The sequence below is a fragment of the Sceloporus occidentalis genome, unplaced genomic scaffold (assembly GCF_023333645.1).
Source record: "Sceloporus occidentalis isolate IW3139 unplaced genomic scaffold, rSceOcc1.0.p SCAF_3, whole genome shotgun sequence".
NCBI classification, from domain to species: domain Eukaryota; kingdom Metazoa; phylum Chordata; class Lepidosauria; order Squamata; family Phrynosomatidae; genus Sceloporus; species Sceloporus occidentalis.
The window spans coordinates 195,548,289-195,568,022 of record NW_028316983.1 but is presented as its reverse complement, the minus strand read 5'-3'; the positions used below and the strand labels follow the sequence as shown (position 1 = coordinate 195,568,022).

Here is a 19,734-nt window from a genome sequence, read left to right as displayed (position 1 = left end):
TTAAATGATGGCTTTTATCTCCCTGTCATTAAGACTTCTAAAAAGTAAATAAAAAGCATTAAGGTCCCAGAATGTTATTCTATATTTTACACTCTCACTGGTATTGCATATAAAAGAGGCCAGATATTATGTGGCCTTAGGACAGTTGTTACCTATACAGTACCTCCCATAAGCCTTAGCCAGCATAGTCAATGCTGAGAGAATATGGGTGTTGTAGTACAAAAACATCCACTCCTGTTACAAAGAATTATCAACAAAGAAAGAAAGAAATTGCTGCAGGCCTGAAAAAAAATTAGGGTATCCATAAAGTCATACTGGATGCATGTGTATGGTTTTTTTTTTTTTATTCTGCAGGAGGAAAGCATAATCATTTCACAAATAATTAAACACTTTAATCTTAAAAACGTTTCTCCGACTTTACCAACTCAAGAAGGAGGAAGGGAGTCCATAGCCAGGTTCATTTTAACCACGTAGATGGCAAATGGCACAATGCTATTTCAAAGCAATATTCGAATGCTAGCCGATGCTCAGCTGAACAAACATAGTCACTCTTTTTTGTTGTTGTTCCAGTTCTACATTTCAATATACGATGCAGCTTAGTGAAATATTTTTATAACGGTTTTAAGGACAGTTTCATTTCCTGCGGCTTGCTTCATAACACGAGCCTTTCAGAAACACACACACAGACACACACACCCTGAAATTATGAATGGAGGATGGGAAAGAGAGGAAGGATGTTAGCTCAAAAGGGATGTATGCCTAGCAACATTGCTTTGACTGTCATTATATACCTTTTTGCAATGCATAGCATCAGCGGAAAAAACTACTAGTATCCTCAGCTAGACTGTTATCATGACCGAATAGTGGCTCCATCTTAAGGGGCTTATCTGCAGGAACATATTGTGAGGTATGTTAATGAAGGGGGAATCAAAAAAGGAGACTGCTGCCAAAAATACACCCCGAGCCATTTTTTTGGTGCAAATTCTTAGAAATTGTAACAAAGAAAATAGCCACCATGTTCCTCCGCATGAGGAGAATAATGAAACATAGTACACTGTTTTTAAAGGGAGGGAGGGAGGGAGGTCAGCGTACCCTGCAAGGAGGAACAGTCAAAAACACGACCCAAAGCCACAGTATCCTTTGAGAAGCCAACCTTGTTTCCAAACTGGAGATTTTAAAAAAGAAAAGAAAAGAAAAGAGAGAGGTAATTTTAGGTGTATTCCTGACACCTTGACCTCCGCTGTCAAGCTTTCCGCCCAATCAGGGTCCACAGTTCTTACAAAGCTCCATCAATCTGGGGGTTTTAACATCATCCCAGGCTGCAGTTTTAATCCAGAGGAGTCCATTTTCCCTGACACACACACACAGAAACACACACACAGGCAGTGCACCACAACCACCACCACCATCACAACCACCCTCTTCCTTTCTTCTCTCAATCCACACAGCCTTGCCTTTCTGCTAGTTCCCCCCTGCATATATACCTATATATATATCTATATATCTATATCTATATATATATTATTACTCTGTGTATGTGTGTGTAGTAATAATGCAGTGTCAAAGTGATAGCGTTGTATTTTTGTTTTCAGTTTTAAATTTTAATTAAATATAACCATATATATATATGCAAAATTATTATTTCATTACTATTATATTTATTGATATCCTGCCCTTCTCCAAAGGCTGGGCAATAATAGTACATTAAAGCAGAAAATAAAATTAGATACAACAGAAAATAAAAATACAAAACCACTTTTTATTTTCTGTTCTATTTAATTTTAAATAAATAAATAAATAAATAACCACTCTCTCTCTATATATATATATCTGTGTATGTGTGATTGTGGTTATATTTGCACACACACCCCAACGCACACCCTACTCCCAGATTATGCTGGGAATATTCTCAGAAGGGTATTGGGATGCTGGGGATATATGCTCAGCATGGGGGGGGGGGAAGGGAAGCATTAACCCCCCCCAATAATAATCCTCCTCCTCCTCCTCCTAAAGGGAGGGGAAGGGGTTGGGGATGAGGGGGGAAGGCTTCAATGGGAGGCTGCTTCCCATCTGGAGAAGGTTAAGGGGCTCATTCAAAAGGCAGGACCAGGCTGCAAAAAGGCCACTATCTTTCATTGTGTGTTTTTGTTATGCAACCCCTGCTGCAACAATCCCTCCAATCCCTCCTCCTCCTCCTCCTCCATCCTGCTGTACTGCAGTTCCTGAGCCTCCCTGTTGTTGTGGCCCTGGCGCCGTGTGTGTGTGTCTTCAGAGCCACCCAGAGCCCCAAGGGCTGCCTGTACCTGTAGGACCTCTCCCCTCGGACGGTGTGCTTCCTGAAAGGGATGATGGTGGTGCCGTTATCCTGGATGATGTCGTTGTTGTTCTCTCCATTTGGGGACAGGGCTTGGGTCGGTCCAGGCATCGGGGCGCCTCCTCCCGGGAAGCCCAGCAGCCCCCCAACACCCAACAGCCCCGGCGCGGTGCGAGGAGAGCGGCGGCCAGGGCCAGGGAGCCTCCTTCGCCTTCCTCCTCCTCCTCCTCCTCCTCGCCTCCGCCCCTCTCCCTCTCTTCTCTCTCTCTCTCTTTCCAGCCGGTGACGTCAAACAGCCGGGAGCAGGAGGAGCAGCAGCAGCAGCAGCAGCACCCGGGCCACGTGACACGACTCCCTCGCCATGGCAACCGGCTAACTCATCCTCATCCTCCTCCCTCCCTCTCTCCTCAATTCACTCAGGGCTCCAGAGTGGCCACGCCAAGAAGGCAGGCAGGCAGTAGGCCCAACATCTGGCCAGGAAGGGAACAAGGACACACACACACACAAGGCTCAGAGCCCACCCACAACAACAACAACAACACACACATATACATCCACACATAAACACACACACATATATACATATGCACACAAACACACATGCACACATAGGCGCACGCACAAACACATATGCACACACACACACACACATATATATGCACACATAAACACACACACATATATAAATGCACACATACAAATAAATACACACACACATCTATATACACACACATCTATATATACACACAGGCGCATATATGTCTATATAAACACATACATAAATACATACCTACACACACACATACATATACACACATATACATATATGTATACACAAACACAGAGACACACACATATGTGTATACACAAACATACACTGTACACACACATATATACACACACACGCACACAGAGCACCCATTTCTCTTCCTTTTACCGTTTGCCTTAAGTTGCGCCATACTCTGTAAATGCAGCTGAATAATAAACTGGCTTGAAATTAAAGTGAGAAAGTGCAAGAGACAGATATTTGGCTACATTTTGCTATACTGAGGCCTGCTACAGACGGCCAAAATAAAGCTGCTTCGGGTCTCTTTGGAGGTATGCTATTTAAATGATGCATACATCCTAAGAATCCGGAAGCTGCACCAAAGCTGCACTCCAGAGCTTAGGAATGGAGTGTGGCTTTGGCGCAACTTCCGGACTCTTAGGACCCATGCATCATTTAAATAGCATACCTCCAAAGAGACCCGAAGCAGCTTTATTTTGGCAGTCTGTAACAGACCTGAGAGTCAATCTGGCCTAGTGCTTTGAGTGCTGGACTATGACTCTGGAGACCAGGGTTTGACTCCCAGCTCAGCCATGAAACCCACTGGGTGACCTGGGGCAAGTTACACTCTCTCAGCCTCAGGGAATGACAATGGAAAACCTCCTCTGGACCAATCTTGCCAAGAAAACCCAATCATAGGTTTGCCTCAGGGTCCTAATAACTCAGAAACAACACACACAACATAGAAAGGGGGAGCCAGAGTGATGTAGTGGTTTGAGCATTGGACTACTACTCTGGAAACCAGGGCTCGAATCCTGGCTCCACCATATCAACCCATTGGGTGACCTTGGGCAAGTCACACTCTCTCAGCCTCAGAGGGCAGCCATGGCAAACCCCTTCTGAAGAACTTTGCCAAGCAAACCCCATGATAGGTCCCCCTTAGGATCACCATAAATCGAAAACAACTTGAAGTCACACAAACAACAACAACGATATACAAAGAGCCAGCCTTCAAAGCAAGAAAGGTGTGAATGTGTGCAAGGAGTGGTGACTGCAAAAGGCAACATTTCCTCTGCTTCCTTCCACCAACAGGCACAAGTTTTGCACACAATCCAACGGCACGATATGATGATTAAAGAGATAAATACAATTAAATTGCAGCCATGCCAGTTCCAATGTGGGTGAGGACTGATGGCCGCGGGTGACAAATTTCCTTGGAAAACCCAAAGTTTAAAATGAGGGGAGATGCGGGTGGAAGTGAGCTTTTAATATAATAATTGTCTTCAATGAAGCCTTGCAAAAAAGGCCCAATGTGGGAAAGAGTTTTAGTGGCTCGAGGAAGGAAGGGGGTTAGGTGACAGTGGTCCATGCGTATATTTGCAAGGCTATTAATCTCTTGTTTTAAAGGAGATTATTTTGAGAGATTTTCAGTAGGGCAGCATAGTCAAATGCAATTTTTTCCTCCTGCCAAACTGAGCGTTGAAATAAGCAATAATGCAGCCCGCCGCCCCCAACCTTGGCCCCTTTTTCTCAACCACTCTAGTACTTTCTTAGGCTGCATCTACATTGCAGAAATAACCTGGTTTGACACCGCTCTAACTGTCCTGACTCACTGGTATGTAATTCTGGGAACTGGAGTTCGTTGTGGCCCCAGACAAGGTTATTTCTGCAGTGCGGATGTATCCATTATTTGTCCTACATTTAGGAGGGCCGACAAGCTTTTTTCCCCCTCCAAAGCCTCATAATCCATCATCGTCTCTGCCCTTGTTAATACCAAGTTATTTTTGGCTTGGAACTACTGGAATTAGTATCAAAACCAGTCTCTTGTGTACTAAACCCAGATGGCAGAAATAATCCAAGTTATCAGCAACAAGGCTGATATATGCTTTAGTTATTTTTTTTCTCCCCAGTTTCTCTTTCAGATTTAAGACGGTTGTGCTATGTCCTGATACTTGCCCATTTTTAAAATGGCTTCTTATGGACTAATAAACAATAACGATATCTCTTTTGTCGTTGCTTTACTTAGGGGCCATTAAAATGAAGCATAGTGGCCTTGAAATTTTTACAGTTTATTAAAACAATCTGACTTTAAGGCCTGTTGCTAATAAGCATTTTTCATGCTCCTGGTTCTGTTACAAGCTATTTGACAGGAAAGGGTGTCTAAGCATCCTTCCTTAGACAAAAGACTGTGCTGAAATCACCTTGAAAAGTTCAAATACATTTTAACAGCCCCAGGCATCTACTAAAACCGTTTGATGGTTTTCTTCCTTTTGAATATGCTTGTAGAAAAGGGGTGTTTGGGATAGAGGACATAGTACATTCTGCAAGGAGGTACTTGCATTGGCATTTTCCTTAATGGATCTTTGAAACAACCTTTTTATAGTGCTCCCTTCCTTTTTGTTCCCTGCCTAAACAGAGCCTGTCAGACAGGCTCCATGGGTCTCCAATATCCCTGTCTGACAACTGTTCTCAGTTGATTAACATGAGGGGGTAAACAGATCTTTGATCTTAGAAACCATTTTCAACATCAGGAAACAATGTTCACTCCTGTCAAGGGCTGTGGAGTAACCAGCATATCTTTAACTATTCAGTTGCTCTCTCTCCCAAACAATGGGAAACTCAGGGCAGGTTTTGCAAGACCAAGTTGAGCTCAGATAACAAAACAGAAATCCTATGTAACCTTTCTGGATACTTCTAGGTTTGGGGGTCCCAGGCCTAGAAGTTATGTCCCTCCCCATTTTCTTTTTAACTCTGTATGTGAGTAATCATTGCAGGTTTAGTCTAAAATGCTTGGGGCCAGAGGTATTTTGGATTTTGGATATATATCCCAATATATACTATATACATACACACACCAATATTTATATTATGCTATATACTACACACACACACACACACATGCCAATATATACCAATATATTCAATATATAGTTCCAGTAGTTCTCTCTCTCTCTCTCTCTCTCTATCTATCTATAGTGTGTGTGTATGTATCTATCTATCTAGATTATATTGAATATATAGAATATATTGGTATATATTGATTTTATTTTTTATTTTTTATATACCGCTATTCCAAAGATCATAGCGGTGAACAGCAAGTAAGCTAATTAGCAAGTAGGCTATATATTGGTGTGTGTCTGTAAATAAATAGATAGATCAGATAGCTAGCTGTATATTGATTTTGGAATAACTATTTGCATATACAGTCACCCCTCCGTTCTCGTGGACTTGACGTCAGCGGTCTCGAATAGTCATGGAGGGGCAACCTCTGTTATTTTCAATGGGGCGTGCCCCCACAGCACACACCCCATTCAAGCTTATGGGGCTTGAATATCAGCAAATCTCCGTTTTTGTGGGGTGGGTGGCTGGGTCCGGAATAGGTCCCCTGCAAAAATGGAGGTCCGACTGTACATACCAAACCCTCTCTGAACAAATCTTGCCAAGAAATCTTGCCCATTATAGGTTTTTGCCTTAAGGTCATCATAAATTTGAAATGACTTGAAATCACACAACAACAACAAAAACATAATGAATTATCTTGGAGATAGGACTCAAGTCTAAACACAAAGTTCATTCATGTTTCTTATACACATGGTCTGAAGATTTTTTTTACATATTATTTTTAATAATTTTGTGCGCAAAACAACATTTGCATACACTGAACCATCTGAAAGCAAAGATGTCACTATCGCAGCCATCCATTAAAAAGGTTTTGGTTTTGGAATATTTTGGATTTTGAAATCCTTGAAAAAAGCGACTCAACTTGTATTCAATTGTTGTATTTCCTCCAAAGTAGCTCAGGGTTATAGGAATGTTCCCACTACATCACAAGAAAAGTTAGACTGACAGATGTCTAGACCAAGTTGAGACTGGGGATTTCAACACAGGCTTCTTTAGTCCTTAACTAAACAGTCTAAACATTCTCCAACACAGCAGCCTGGCTGTTTTTTTTAATCCAGCCTATCCCTGTGTATACACAAACTATACCTCAAATTTAAAGAAAAGAATAAAGAGCACAGAAGTAGAGCCGAAAGTAGCCGTATGACAGACTGAATTTATCACTTTTTATTTGGAATTATGTATATATGGTTGTTGCTTTCCCTTGTTCTTCCTCTTCATACCATTCCCCCCCAACAAACTTTATATGTTTGAACATTAGGTATATTATTATAAGGAGGAATTTCTTGCTAAAACTTTCCTCAGATGCAAGATTGCTTGGTTGCTGTTCGTAGAATATTTCCAAGCTTCTGTTAAATTCTGTCTCCGGGACTTTGGGCAAGTAAAATCCAAAATGCCTTATAATCTAAATTGTATTGAAGAGAGGGATCCATGGCTGTAGAGACTGGAATGTCCACATACAACTAGAAAACCTATAATATTCAGACAAGGTTCAACATATTGTAATATTTTCTAGTATAACTCTTAAGGAAATGCTGTTCCACCAGTAAGGAAACCAATTTTGATTCTTAGATATTTAACACTACCTTGCTAAACTGTTGCAGGAATAAAAGTCAAGGCGAAAGAATGATGCAGACTTTTCAGTATGTAGGATCACCTCCCATAGATTCTCTAATTTATGCCAGTCCAGAGTATATGGAACAGGAGACTGGATAGATATATAAGGCTGCATCTGCACTGCAGAAATAATGCAATCTGACATCACTTAAACTGCCATGGCTCTAGCCTATGGAATCCTAGAATTTTGTAGTTTGTGGTGGCACACAGCTCTCTAACAGAGAAGGAACAGCCCACCAAACTACAAATTCTAGACTTCCATAGCATGGAACCATGACAGTTAAAGTGATGTCAAACTGCATTATTTCTGCAGTGCAGATGCAGCCTAAGAAAGATATCGGTTAAACAGCTTAAACCATTGGTCCATAGTACAGTAAAGGCTGGAAATGGTAGCACATTTAAATGTATTCTCCGCTTCTTGTGAGCTCTTTGATTCTAAAGACAAGTTTGTTCAAAGCTCCCGATGAGCTTGCCTCCTTCTCTTTACATTCTCACATCCAAAAACATCTTCACTCCTCCAGCAACACCAGCCTCCACTACCTGAAGGTCTCCTTCCTCACAAGCCTCCATACTTTCTGTCTTGCTGACCTATGTGGTTGGAGCTGCTCATAGAATACTACCCCAAACAAGTTTGGCACAACTCCTTTATTTCCATACACTACTGTGGACCAAACTGTAATCCAGCATATGTGCATATACTGTAAATGGTATTACTATCAAAAGCAGTATCTTTGATATTGTTTCCCCATTTTCCCTGCCTCTTTTTTGGTGTCTCCCTGCCCGCTCTTGTGTTGAATGTTAGACTGTGACCTTCCAGGTCAATATTTCTGTATATATTCTGTAAGATAGTATGCATATTCACAGTACTATATAAACAATAGTTCTAAAATACTGTAAATGCTTATTTATCATCTCATGGACACTGGTTTTCCATGCTGTTTCAGCCAGTTAAGAACACCTTAATACAGCACTCAGTTGGCAAAAGCTCTATCATCATTATGAGAAAAGGTGAGCTTTGACACATGTTTGCACCTTTTTTAAAAAAGCAACAATAAATCCATAGCTTTCAAGTAGGGTAATAGATACTTTGAAAGTTATCAAGATAATGCTGAGTGCATCTACACTGTAGCTCCACCCTATGAAATCCTGAGATCTTCAGCTTTACAAGATCTTTAGTCTTCTCTGCAAAAGAGTGCGAGTGCTCAACAGTATAAAATACCCTGTAACGTGTTTTTCAAAAAGGCTAGTGATAAGAAGACCAAAAAGAAAAAGGAAAGGAAAGGAAAGAAGCCCTGCTTAGCTGAGTTCACCAAAGAGTTTATCACATGAGCCTCATTCTTGCCACAATCACATTAGTAAAAAGAACTGAATATATACCGGTTTGGGAGCATTCCGTATTTCATGTCTCTTCAATAATGTGACTGGGCCCTCATGCTGTCTTCCGCACTCCTCCCTAACCTCACCATCCTATCCTATGCCCTACCCAGCATGCCTTTTGAGTTTTATTTTTAATGCAATTTTGGACGTATGATAATATGTATGATAATAAGAAATAGGAAAATAAAAGAAGGATCAAAAAAAGGAAAGCAGCCTGTTTGGGAATAGCGAGGGGAAGGGGGGAGAGAAGAAGACACTGATACCACGTGACTACCCAATACTGGAACTGCTGCAAGAGGAACTAATCACACCAGAATACTAATGCTACAGCAGCACATTTGGTAGCTTATTAACAGGTTTTTCCCATCAATTACAAGATGCACTCTAACAATGCTTTGAAGACAAGGCAGCAACAAGATGGAGACAAGGTTGTGCAATAAATATTGCCAAAGGCACTATTTTCCAACTTTAATGGCAGTTTAAAAAATGCATGTCATAAAATTCCATGATAACATGGGGGCACACACAGCCATAGAGTAAAAGTACTGAGTATGACAGTGAAGATTTATTTATTAAATCTGCTAAAGAACTAAAAAAAAACAACCTGATTACATTTCACAGATCTGCTCTCAACAACAGCCCTTTCATTCTAAATTTCTCTTTTAGCATTACAATATATACCGGGGGGGGGGGGGAGTCAGCTTCATCTGGAACCCCCCCCCCCCCCCAGCTTTCCACTTTTACAGCTACAAATATGCCAATGCAATCCTGGGAACAGAGGAAAAGAATGATGTGGGTTCCATATGGACAACAGACCATTTGGCTTGGCTGACATTCACTACTTGGAAACACTGAACATATTGCAGATGTAGTTAATTTTACCATTACTTCAAGCTACTACATATACAGTAAATCATCTTGTAAGTTTCCTCCACCCACATTCACAGTTGTGTGCAAAACAATTCCCTATATGCAGACCAACTGACATAAAACATAGACCACAATTCAGTACTTAGAACACAATTCTGGTTTTCACTTTAGGTCTTTAAAGCAAGCTAAACAAGATGGACACAGTTTGGGGATTTGGAAGTATAGCTGAAAGGGTATAGGTTTTCCCACCAGAAGTAATTAATTCCTAGGATTTCTCATTGACAACCCACTGTTACCTCAATGAAACACAGAAGAAACATATTTTAAATGTATAATATCCCTTTTCTAAGGACTCTCTTCCTGCCTGTCCCTTTCTTTATACTGAAACAGCATGCAAAGCAAAAATTGTCCACTTTGGCCCACTCTTATAAAAATAGGAAAACCAGCATTAATAACAAATCACATAATAAACCAGGATTGAAATTGTGTGCTCTCCAGTTGTCATTAGATTGTAACTCCCATCAGTACCAAATGACACCTAAAGCAAGGTGACAACACTGCTCCCAACTATCTTGGCTTTATTTATTCTAAGATCAATTCATTCCTCTTATTAGCAGCCTGTGGCATCTATAGAACTTTTCTGCAACAGCACATTGCAAACAATTGATTTTCTTTCTGACAGCTTTTGTCACTGTCCAGCTTTCACAGCTATACATAGAAATGTAAAATAGATTTTATATATATGATGAAAAACTATGGTTTAGGTTTGCTATGGCAGTTAAAGTGGAATAATAGTGTGGCAATAGTGTCACTCTTTTATATTTATATCCTTATTGAGGCTTTTGTATAATTTTTAATCTATAGTGTTTTTGAATGTGTTGTTAGTCACATTGAGTTCCATTATGGGGAGAAAGGTGGCATATAACTGAATACTACAATCACGGCATTATACCTTAGATACCAGACATTTTAAAATGTTTACTTTGAGTCTGGAATTATGAAATCTGAAATAATCCAAAATCCAAAATTGTCTACTTGGGTGGCTGAGATGGTGACACCTTTGATTTTTGTTGGTTTGGTGTACACACATGAAATAGGCAAAATTATTAAAATATGGTGCATAAAAATATCTTCAGGCTATGTGTACAAGGTATATACGAAACATATGGTAAATGAATTTCATGGACTTGGGTCCATCTCCAAGATATCTTATTATGTACAGTATATGCAAATATTCCAAAATCTGGAAAAAAAATCTAAAATCCAAAACACTTCTGGCCCCAACCATCAACCTTTATTGACAGTGTTTGATCAGCATTTCAGACAATTTAGGCACCATTTTAAACATTTCAATAGCTAACTCATAAAGTACATCTCTTCTAGAAAGGAACAGTAAAGATGTGTAAGTTTCCCTCACTTCCTGTATATAAAGCACAAGCCTTCCTATTCTTTTATGATACAATACTGTCATTTCCTGGTAAACCTTTTCTATTTTGTCAGTCTCAGAAAGTAACAAATAAAAAATAAGCCCTTCACATGAAAGGGAATGACATGAAGGTACAACAAAAAGAGTAATTTCCTCTCCCAGGAAAATCTCTCTCTCACACACACACCATGGTGGGCAGTACTGTCCTAAGAACTGAAAAGAGAAGAAAGAAAGTAGATGCAGGTAGCACTGGCAGAGCTCCATGTCTACTTTTCTTTGTCAGCTGCTTCAGCCAGCAGAGTTTTTTAGGATAGCCACAAAAGTTTCAAAAGAGAGAGTTTAAACCTACAGATTACATAGGTGGAGGCAGATACAGCAGCATCACCATATTATTCCACACAATTGGCTTGCTGGAAATGTAGAATTACTTCATCTGTGACTTCTCATTCCAGAATTCAAACTGTGTTAAAGAAGCTTACAAGCAGCAGATGTCACTCAGGAACCCGAACACATATTTTAAATCAGCATTGTTACCCAGAATTAAGACTAAATTTAGAGAAGGGAACTGATGAGTATGCAGAAAGTCCTGTCACAAATTTCAGAATCACACATTGTTCACTGAGTGGCACTCAACCATGAGGGAATATTATAAACTATGCACATGGGAAGGACCTTCCCCTTCAATAGAGACCAATGGGTATTTATGCTTATCTAAACCAGAACCACTTCTTTTCTTTAATGGATGACTACATTACAATATACACTGAAAATATATTGAGCTAAATCCGGATTAGGACTACAGTTAGAGAATGGTTAATCCTCCCTAACCTCATGCCAGGGTCCCAAGATGGCTATGACTTCTGTGCTTATTCTAGAGCAGGGATGGGGAAACTGTGTCTTGCAGGTTGCATGTGGCCCAGGGGAACCATGTTTTGCCCCCAAAGAGACCCAGACCTAATCTTAAAAATTAGTTGGGTTTTTTTGCCTGCAAATGGCAAATAAATAAAAAAATAAAAAATAAAATAAAATAAATCTTAAAACCATCACAAAACATGGCAGTTTTACCTCCAGGAGTTCCCCCAAAGCTTTACAAGTTACCTTTGACCCCTTTACCGAACACATATTGATAAAAATTAGCAAAAAATAAAATGTTATTTTCAGTTGCATCAGCCCTACCACTGTGATTCTCAGCAAGGTTGTCGAGGAAAAAAAATGACCATGGCCCTCTGCAGTTGGTCACACCTGCTCTACAGTAAAACAAAAATAAGACATAGCTGGTAGCAACTTTAGTGTAATGTCAGATTTGACCCTAAAGCACTTAAGTACCATATATTCCAATATATTATCCACTCTAAAAATCATTACATCTGGATCCAAGCTAATGTATTCATTTGTCAATCCCAATAAATAGGCCATTAACATGTAGGCTGAAATTCTGTTCAATCTGGAGCATCAAGTTCCACCAGCAAGCATAGGATAACAACCAGAATATGGAGGCAGTGAGACTGGCCCCAGCGACCATTCTTCAGTCTTATGAGTCAGTGGGCTATAACTGTGCACTGACTGTGTTATAGGTAGAAATTGCTTGTGTAAAAGAGTAGTGTATACCTCCTCACAAAAATATGTTAAACAATACAGCTGTATAACCAGGAATTACATTGTTTTAATGCCCAAAGAGAGAGTCAGCATTGTTTACTGGATTCCAGCACTAGACTATGACTCTGGAAACCAGGGTTCAAAAATCCACTTGGCCATGGAAACCCACTGTGTGATCTTTGGGCAAGTCACATTCTCTCAGACTCAGAGGAAGGCAAAAACAAACCCCTCTGAACAAATTTTCTCAAGAAAACCCCATGACAGGTTTGCCTTAAGGTTGCTGTAAATCAGGCACACACCATAAGGCATACAGCAACAATAACAAGGCCCAAGAGGGTTGTGATCATTGCTTTGGAATGTGTGTGTGCTGCAACAATATAAAATAAAATACAAGATATGGCAATTACTATAGTTCTCCAGTAAATGAGACACACACACATACACACACATTTAAGAGCTTAGATCACTGTTGCCAATCTGCATCTCCATGGCTTTCAAGTGTTTCTTCACACTTTACTTTAGTATTTCCCACAGCAAAGTGTCATGTGGAAGGAAGCTCCAATCCGATACACATAGGTGTTTAAAAATACAGCTAAGAACACATTTTACCTAAAGCCCTAAATGGCTTGGGTCCAGAGTACTTAAAGGACCGCCTCTCTCCGTACAATCCGCCCCGCACACTCAGATCTACTGGGCAGCATCTGCTAAGAGTTCCAGAGACCAGATTAGTCAACACCACCAGAAGGGCCTTTTCCACCTCGGCCCCTACTCTCTGGAACTCGCTGCCCATCGAGCTCCGTTCAGCAACCTCCCTGGCCCAATTTAAGAAGGGGCTGAAAACGTTCTTTTTTAAACAGGCTTACCCCTGATACTTCCCCTGAGAGCCCTCCTCCCTCTGTTAGCAACTTACGATTTGGCACAAGTTCTTTTATTGTTTTAATTGTATTGTTTTTAAATTGTAAATTGTATTGTATTGAATGTAGTTTTATTGCTGTAAACCGCCCTGATGTTTCGAAGGGCGGTATATAAATAAAGTTATTATTAAGTTATTACCATCAGTAAACAATAACCGTGAAGTGAAGTCAAAGGCTTTCATGGCCCGGCCTCCATAGTTTTTTGTGGGTTTTTCAGGCTATGTGGCCATGTTCTAGAAGAGTTTCTTCCTGACAGCTAGCCCTATGTCTACCTGCACTGCTTCTTGAGTATGGTATGATGTACACAGAGAAACATCCAATATCGTATCATCCCATTCTCATTTTAACTGATAATTTTTACTACTATTCTTTGACTCTAAAAAAGCTCACTCCAGTCAAGAACTTTCATATACTTTGGTGAGTACAGTACATGGAATTCCCCTGAGATGGGCTTTTGCAAAAATCATTAATATAGTACAGGCAGGTCCCAATTTATAATGAGATTGTTTTTCTGGATTTGTGATGTAAATTAATTCAAAGACATAGCTGTGTTAGTCTGGAAAATCAGTATGCTAAGGAATGTAGCATACTGAGGAAGTAGGCTCAAGTCTACAAAAGCTCATGCTACCAACATTATCTTTCAGTCTCAAAGGTGCTGCAAGATTCCTTTCCCTACTGATGTAAATTAAGAATGAAGTAAATGACTGCACTGACTGCAAAAAGTTATGAAAGGTTCTCAAAGAAATGAGAGTGCAACTACACTTCATTGTTCTGAGGAGAAACCTATATTCAGGACATGAGGGTACTGTTAAAATTGAATATAGAGAAACAAAGTGGTTCCCACTTGGCAAAGGAGTCAAGACAAGGTTGTAGTCTATCACCCTACTTGCAAAGGGATTTTGTAGTACCTTTGAGAGTAAATTGAATGAGAAAAGTTGATAGCATGAGCTTTCATAGACTTGAGTCTACATCCTCAGATGCATGGGGACTCAAGTCTACAAAAGCTCATGCTACCAATTTCTCTCTTTCAGTTAGACGCAAAGGTGCTACAAGGTCCCTCTGCATACTGATTTTCTAGACTGACACAGCTATGTCTTTGATTTCTCCCGATTTGTTCAACCTGTATGCAGAAACATCATGTAAAGAGCAAGTTTAAACTCAAAGGAAGGTGGAGTGAAAATCAGAGGAAGTAATAGTAACAATCTAAGATATGCAGATGACACCATATTACAAGCAGAAAACAACAAAGATTTGAAACAATTACTGAAGAAAGTCAAAAAGGAAGGTGTAAGGCAGGCTTAATGTTGAACATTACGAAAACAAAAATAACACTATCGAAAATTTACATAAATTCAATTTAGATGACAAAGAAATAGAAATAGCAGTTGAGAACAGGGTGTCTTGGAGGTGTCTCATTCATGGGTTCGCCAGGAGTCAAAGCCAACTTGAAGACAGTTAACAACAAAAACAAGAAAGGGAGGGAGTCAGTTCCATACAAAATCATTGCGGAAAAGAGGGGTTTGTTCCAATGAAGCTGAAATAGCCACTGACGCCCTATACAGACTGGTACTTTGTGCCCGCCTGGGGGTGGAGTCAGGGCGTCGTGTCCAGATGATGCATGCCCTTGACACCACCGAGGTGCTATAATGATGCGCACCACTACATATGGTGCACAGCGTCATGATGCCCCTCCGGAGTTGCATCCAGATGATGCAGTGCTAAAGGGGTGCCATATAGCTGTGTCACTGTGACTATGGCACCCTTTGGAGGGCACAAAAAGGAGCTACTTTTTATGGCTCCTTTTTGCACTCTCCAGAGGCCAGATCAGGGCCACAGAATGAGGGGCCGTGGCCTTGATCTGGCTGAAGAAGGGACAACTGTATGCCTCCCCTTCAGGGCTGTTTGTACGTCCCCTAAATTAGCAATTTTACTCAACACATCACCAGTTTTAAAGAATCTTAAAAAGAATAGAACACCAGAGCACATCTTTCCCAGGCTAGAGAAATGTGCAGATGATCTCCAGAGAGACCAGAAGAGGCAGCAGCTGCTGATCCCATAGAGTGTGGGATGGGCTGGCTTGCCATTAGATGCTAGTTTTTCTTCAGAGAACCATAGGGAGAGAGAGAGAACAACTGTTAAGAACTGTGATCTTCTGCTGCACCTTCTCTATCAGGCTTCCTAGGTGGAGAAAGTACATCAATAGAGAAAAAAGTAGCACATCTCTTGCTGTGTCCTTTGCAGCAGGTGCAGAGGGCACAACAGGAGGAGAAGCAACATATCATATGTACCAATTATACTAAAAAAGCAGCAGCAGCAGCAGCAGCAGCAGCAGCAGCAGCAGCAACAACAACAACAACAACAGTCCTTGCAAAAAAACACCCACTGATTTCTCTTTTCCCATCCAATCCTCTGTGGTAAGCATGCTTTAAGATGCTACCGTGTTCTTTATCATTTTTACTGTTGTATGCTTAGCACAGTTATCTCTTTTGGCATTGCTTCTGTTACCCATTTGCTCTCTTTCCCTGTCACAATTCCATCACACAAGCAGGCAGATGAAACCATTCCCTCCAGCCACACTAAAACTCAAAGTTTGAAGTTTCTTTCTCTCCTCCACATACCCGCTTCTAAGAATGCACAGGAAACTCCTTTCTTCTGGCACTGCCAGGAATCAATTGCATTCTCTTTCCCTCTCCCCTCTCCTCACTTAGGTAAATAAAAAAAAACACAGTTTAGACAAATTTTTAAAATGCCAAACCATCGGCTCACCTCACCTCACCTCCATCACTCTCTTGCTTACTCACCTTGTTAAACTGCACAGGTACACTCTTGAGAGTTATGTATTGTGGGCGAAACTTCTATTTATTTATTTATTTAGGAAGGTATGTTGTAAACTTGAAATGTTGTAAATGGGTGAATGCAAATACTCACCTGTATAGCACCAAAGGCCTTTATTACTCTCAAATGTACAGTATGTGTACCTCTATACAGTATAATAGCTATTCCTCTCCTTTAGCACCAAGGAATAAATATTCTATTAGCATTATTTAGGTATTTTTAAATATATAAGAAGAAATAAGACTTGCATTAGAATGCCATTTTGTACATTGGGGTAATAGATTCCCTGGGTATAGCCACAGTGCAGGATTAAAGCAGTTTGACACACTTTAATTGCCATGACTCTATCCTACAGAATCCTGGGATTTGTAGTTTGGTGAGGTATTCAGCCTGGTCTGTCAGAGCTCTCCGGTACTACACATCCCAGGATTATGTAAGCTAGAGTCATGGCAGTTAAAGTGGTGTCAAACTATTTTAATCCTGCAGTGTGGATAAACCCTCTGTTGCTGCTCAATTAATGATGGGAATATTTCTTTAGAGATCTACAAGAACCAGATCTGAAGCTGTTTCAAAACTATTTTCAGAAGTGTGGGCTAAAGCCTATGGAGAGGAAGAGATCCATTAACATAATGATTGCATCCCAGCATATTGCAAAGGAAACACATTGTTACTCATCCCAAGATTCTGGAAGAAGTGAGGGTGATAAATATGAAGACAGGAAGGACAGAACATGAGAGAAGAGGGAGTACGAAGAAGCAATGATACAGCAGGGAGTTGGTTGAACAAGCAGCAAATTCGGCACACTAGCAACAGTAGTTCCTCTTGTAAAATACTCTTCTGTATCATACAAGTGCCAGCAGAGAAGGAAGGGGAGTCTAACTAAAAACATATGGCAAGTCACCAAAATTGTAATCATGAACACTTGATTATGCTCCAAGGTAATTAGGAGATTGTGATTATAGGGCTGAAAGCATGGGACAAAAGGTGCATGTCCCCCCCCCCCAGCCTGGCGTCGTCTTGTTTGGATGATACAGGCCATTAGCCCTGGACTGGGATCAGGCAGTTTGGACACCCATCACACAGTTTGGACTTACCCTGGGCCAAAAGGCCATTGTCCCGTTCTTTTAAGACCATCTTTTTGTGGTAGAATTTCCTGGAAACTCTGCTGCAACAGTCAGCAGACTGCATGGCCCCATGACCTCTTACCTGCTGTCAGTAACTTGTTCTCTGTCAGGCCCTAGACACTGCCTCTGACATTGGAAGGGAGTGCCTGACCATGTGAATGAAGCTTAGCACCTTTATGGGCCACAGTATGTCCTGCACAGGGGACACAATGACAGCAGCAGGTATCGGGGTACATAGCAGAAGTGGCAGCTCTATGGCACAGTGGTGGGTGGCTATGTGAACACCTGCCTATTGCTCTGCTGACCTGAGTACTGAGGGCAGGTACAAGCGAGAACTATGGGCGAGATACCATGGGGTTGGGCCATGGTATCCTGCATATGCATATAAGTCCAGTGTTTGAGCTTCATCTAAAGTCTAATCTGCATTGCAGAAAAAAATGCAGTTTGATAGCTCTTTGATAAAGCCATGACTCAGTGCTATGGCATTCTGAGGTTTGTAGTTTTGTGCGGCACCACAGCATTCTGTCAGAGAAGGCTAGCTATCGCACAAAAGTACAAAACCCAGAATTTCACAGCACTGACCCATGGCAGTTAAAGCAGTGTCAAACTGCATTATTTGTGCAGTGCAGATTAGACCATAAACTCAGAGCTAGGTTATTTGAAGGACTGTATTCTCTTTTACAAACTTGCCCATGTTTTGAGATTTTATGGAGTGGCCTTTCTCTGTCTTCCACCATCTTCATAGATGCATCTGGTGGGAACATGAGAAAGGGCCTTCCCAGTGGCTGCTCCTAAGCACTAGAACTCCCTTCCCAAAGACTGCCACCCTCCTTTCTCACCTTCTGCAAGCAAGTGAAGACCTTTTTGTTTCCACAGGACTTTGAGGATTGCTTGCTTAGGGAAAATGGGCCTTGTATGATGTGCTGGACTTTCTCTTTGTTCATTTCTTTTTAACAGCTTGTGTTTTATAGCTTTTAGTTCTTTGATAATTTAATGCTTTTTTAAATTTACATGTTGTAAATTTTTAACTATGTTTGTTTTAATGGTTATAATCTGCCTTTAGTCCCAAATGTGAAAAAGCGGGATATAAATAAATATAACAACAACAAGCATTTAGAGGTAAATAATTCTTATGCTAAAAGGGACTTCGTGGTTAAGGTGACACGTCTAACAATCAGAAGATCAGAAGTTTGGCAGTTCGAGGTTGCATGATGGGGTGACCTCCTGTCACTGGTCCCAGCCAGTGGTGCTTCCACACTGGGTGACACTTGGTGCAGGGGGTAGGACTTCCAGGGGACGAGACTTCCAGGGGGTGGGACTTCTGGTGAGGTTTCTGGGGCAGAGGCCACCTGAAAAAGCCCCTATAAAAATAGTGTAACTTGGTTAATATACAATTATAGTGGGACCTTAGTATCCACTGGGGTTTGGTTCCATGAACCCTTGTGGATAGCAAAATCCATTAAATACAATGGCACAGGAAAATGGTGTCTCTTACATAAAATGGCAAAATCAAGTTTTGCTTTGGGGATATATATATATTTAAAATGTTTTCAAGCCATGGATGCTTGAATCTATGAATAAAAATTTGTGGATATGGAGGGCGGATTATAATGCAACTGTCAACTGTCAGTTTATATTCTACTGGAATGAATCAGATGGTGCTGGGTGGTTGTTTTTTTTATAGAGGTGGGGTTTAGGATTATTCATCTGGCTAGTATACTTCCCTAGGGATAATTTCTGGTTATAGAACAGTGGGAAAAAAACATAGCAAAGAAAGTTCAGATCATTTTTAAACAGGGCCTTAAAAGGGCATTGAGACTATCTTATTACTAAAGTAAGCAAGCGGCCCAGAGCCATAAACAAACATTCCATTAAACTTAAATTTTTCAACATCAAGGGAAACTATCTGAGTCCCTTTCCACATTTAACCAAAATTAGCATAGAATAGTAGATTTTCTAATTAAAGCTATCATCTTAACCATGGTGCCCTTCAAGTT

General features: G+C 40.7%; 1 protein-coding gene across 2 annotated transcripts in view; it reads right to left on the bottom strand.

Annotated features, from left to right (window-relative positions):
* The window catches only part of MAPRE2 (microtubule associated protein RP/EB family member 2), a 121,057-nt gene that overhangs the window by 69,624 nt on the left and 31,699 nt on the right, over positions 1–19,734 (bottom strand). Inside the window, exon 1 of one of the 2 annotated variants that reach the window (XM_089517267.1) lies at positions 2,304–2,530. The exons of the other annotated variant lie outside the window; for it this stretch is intronic. Coding sequence (XP_089373393.1) covers positions 2,304–2,425 — 122 coding nt within the window. The 5' untranslated portion in view covers positions 2,426–2,530. Of the gene's footprint in view, positions 1–2,303; positions 2,531–19,734 lie in introns of those variants that run through there. 2 annotated transcript variants of the gene reach the window in all.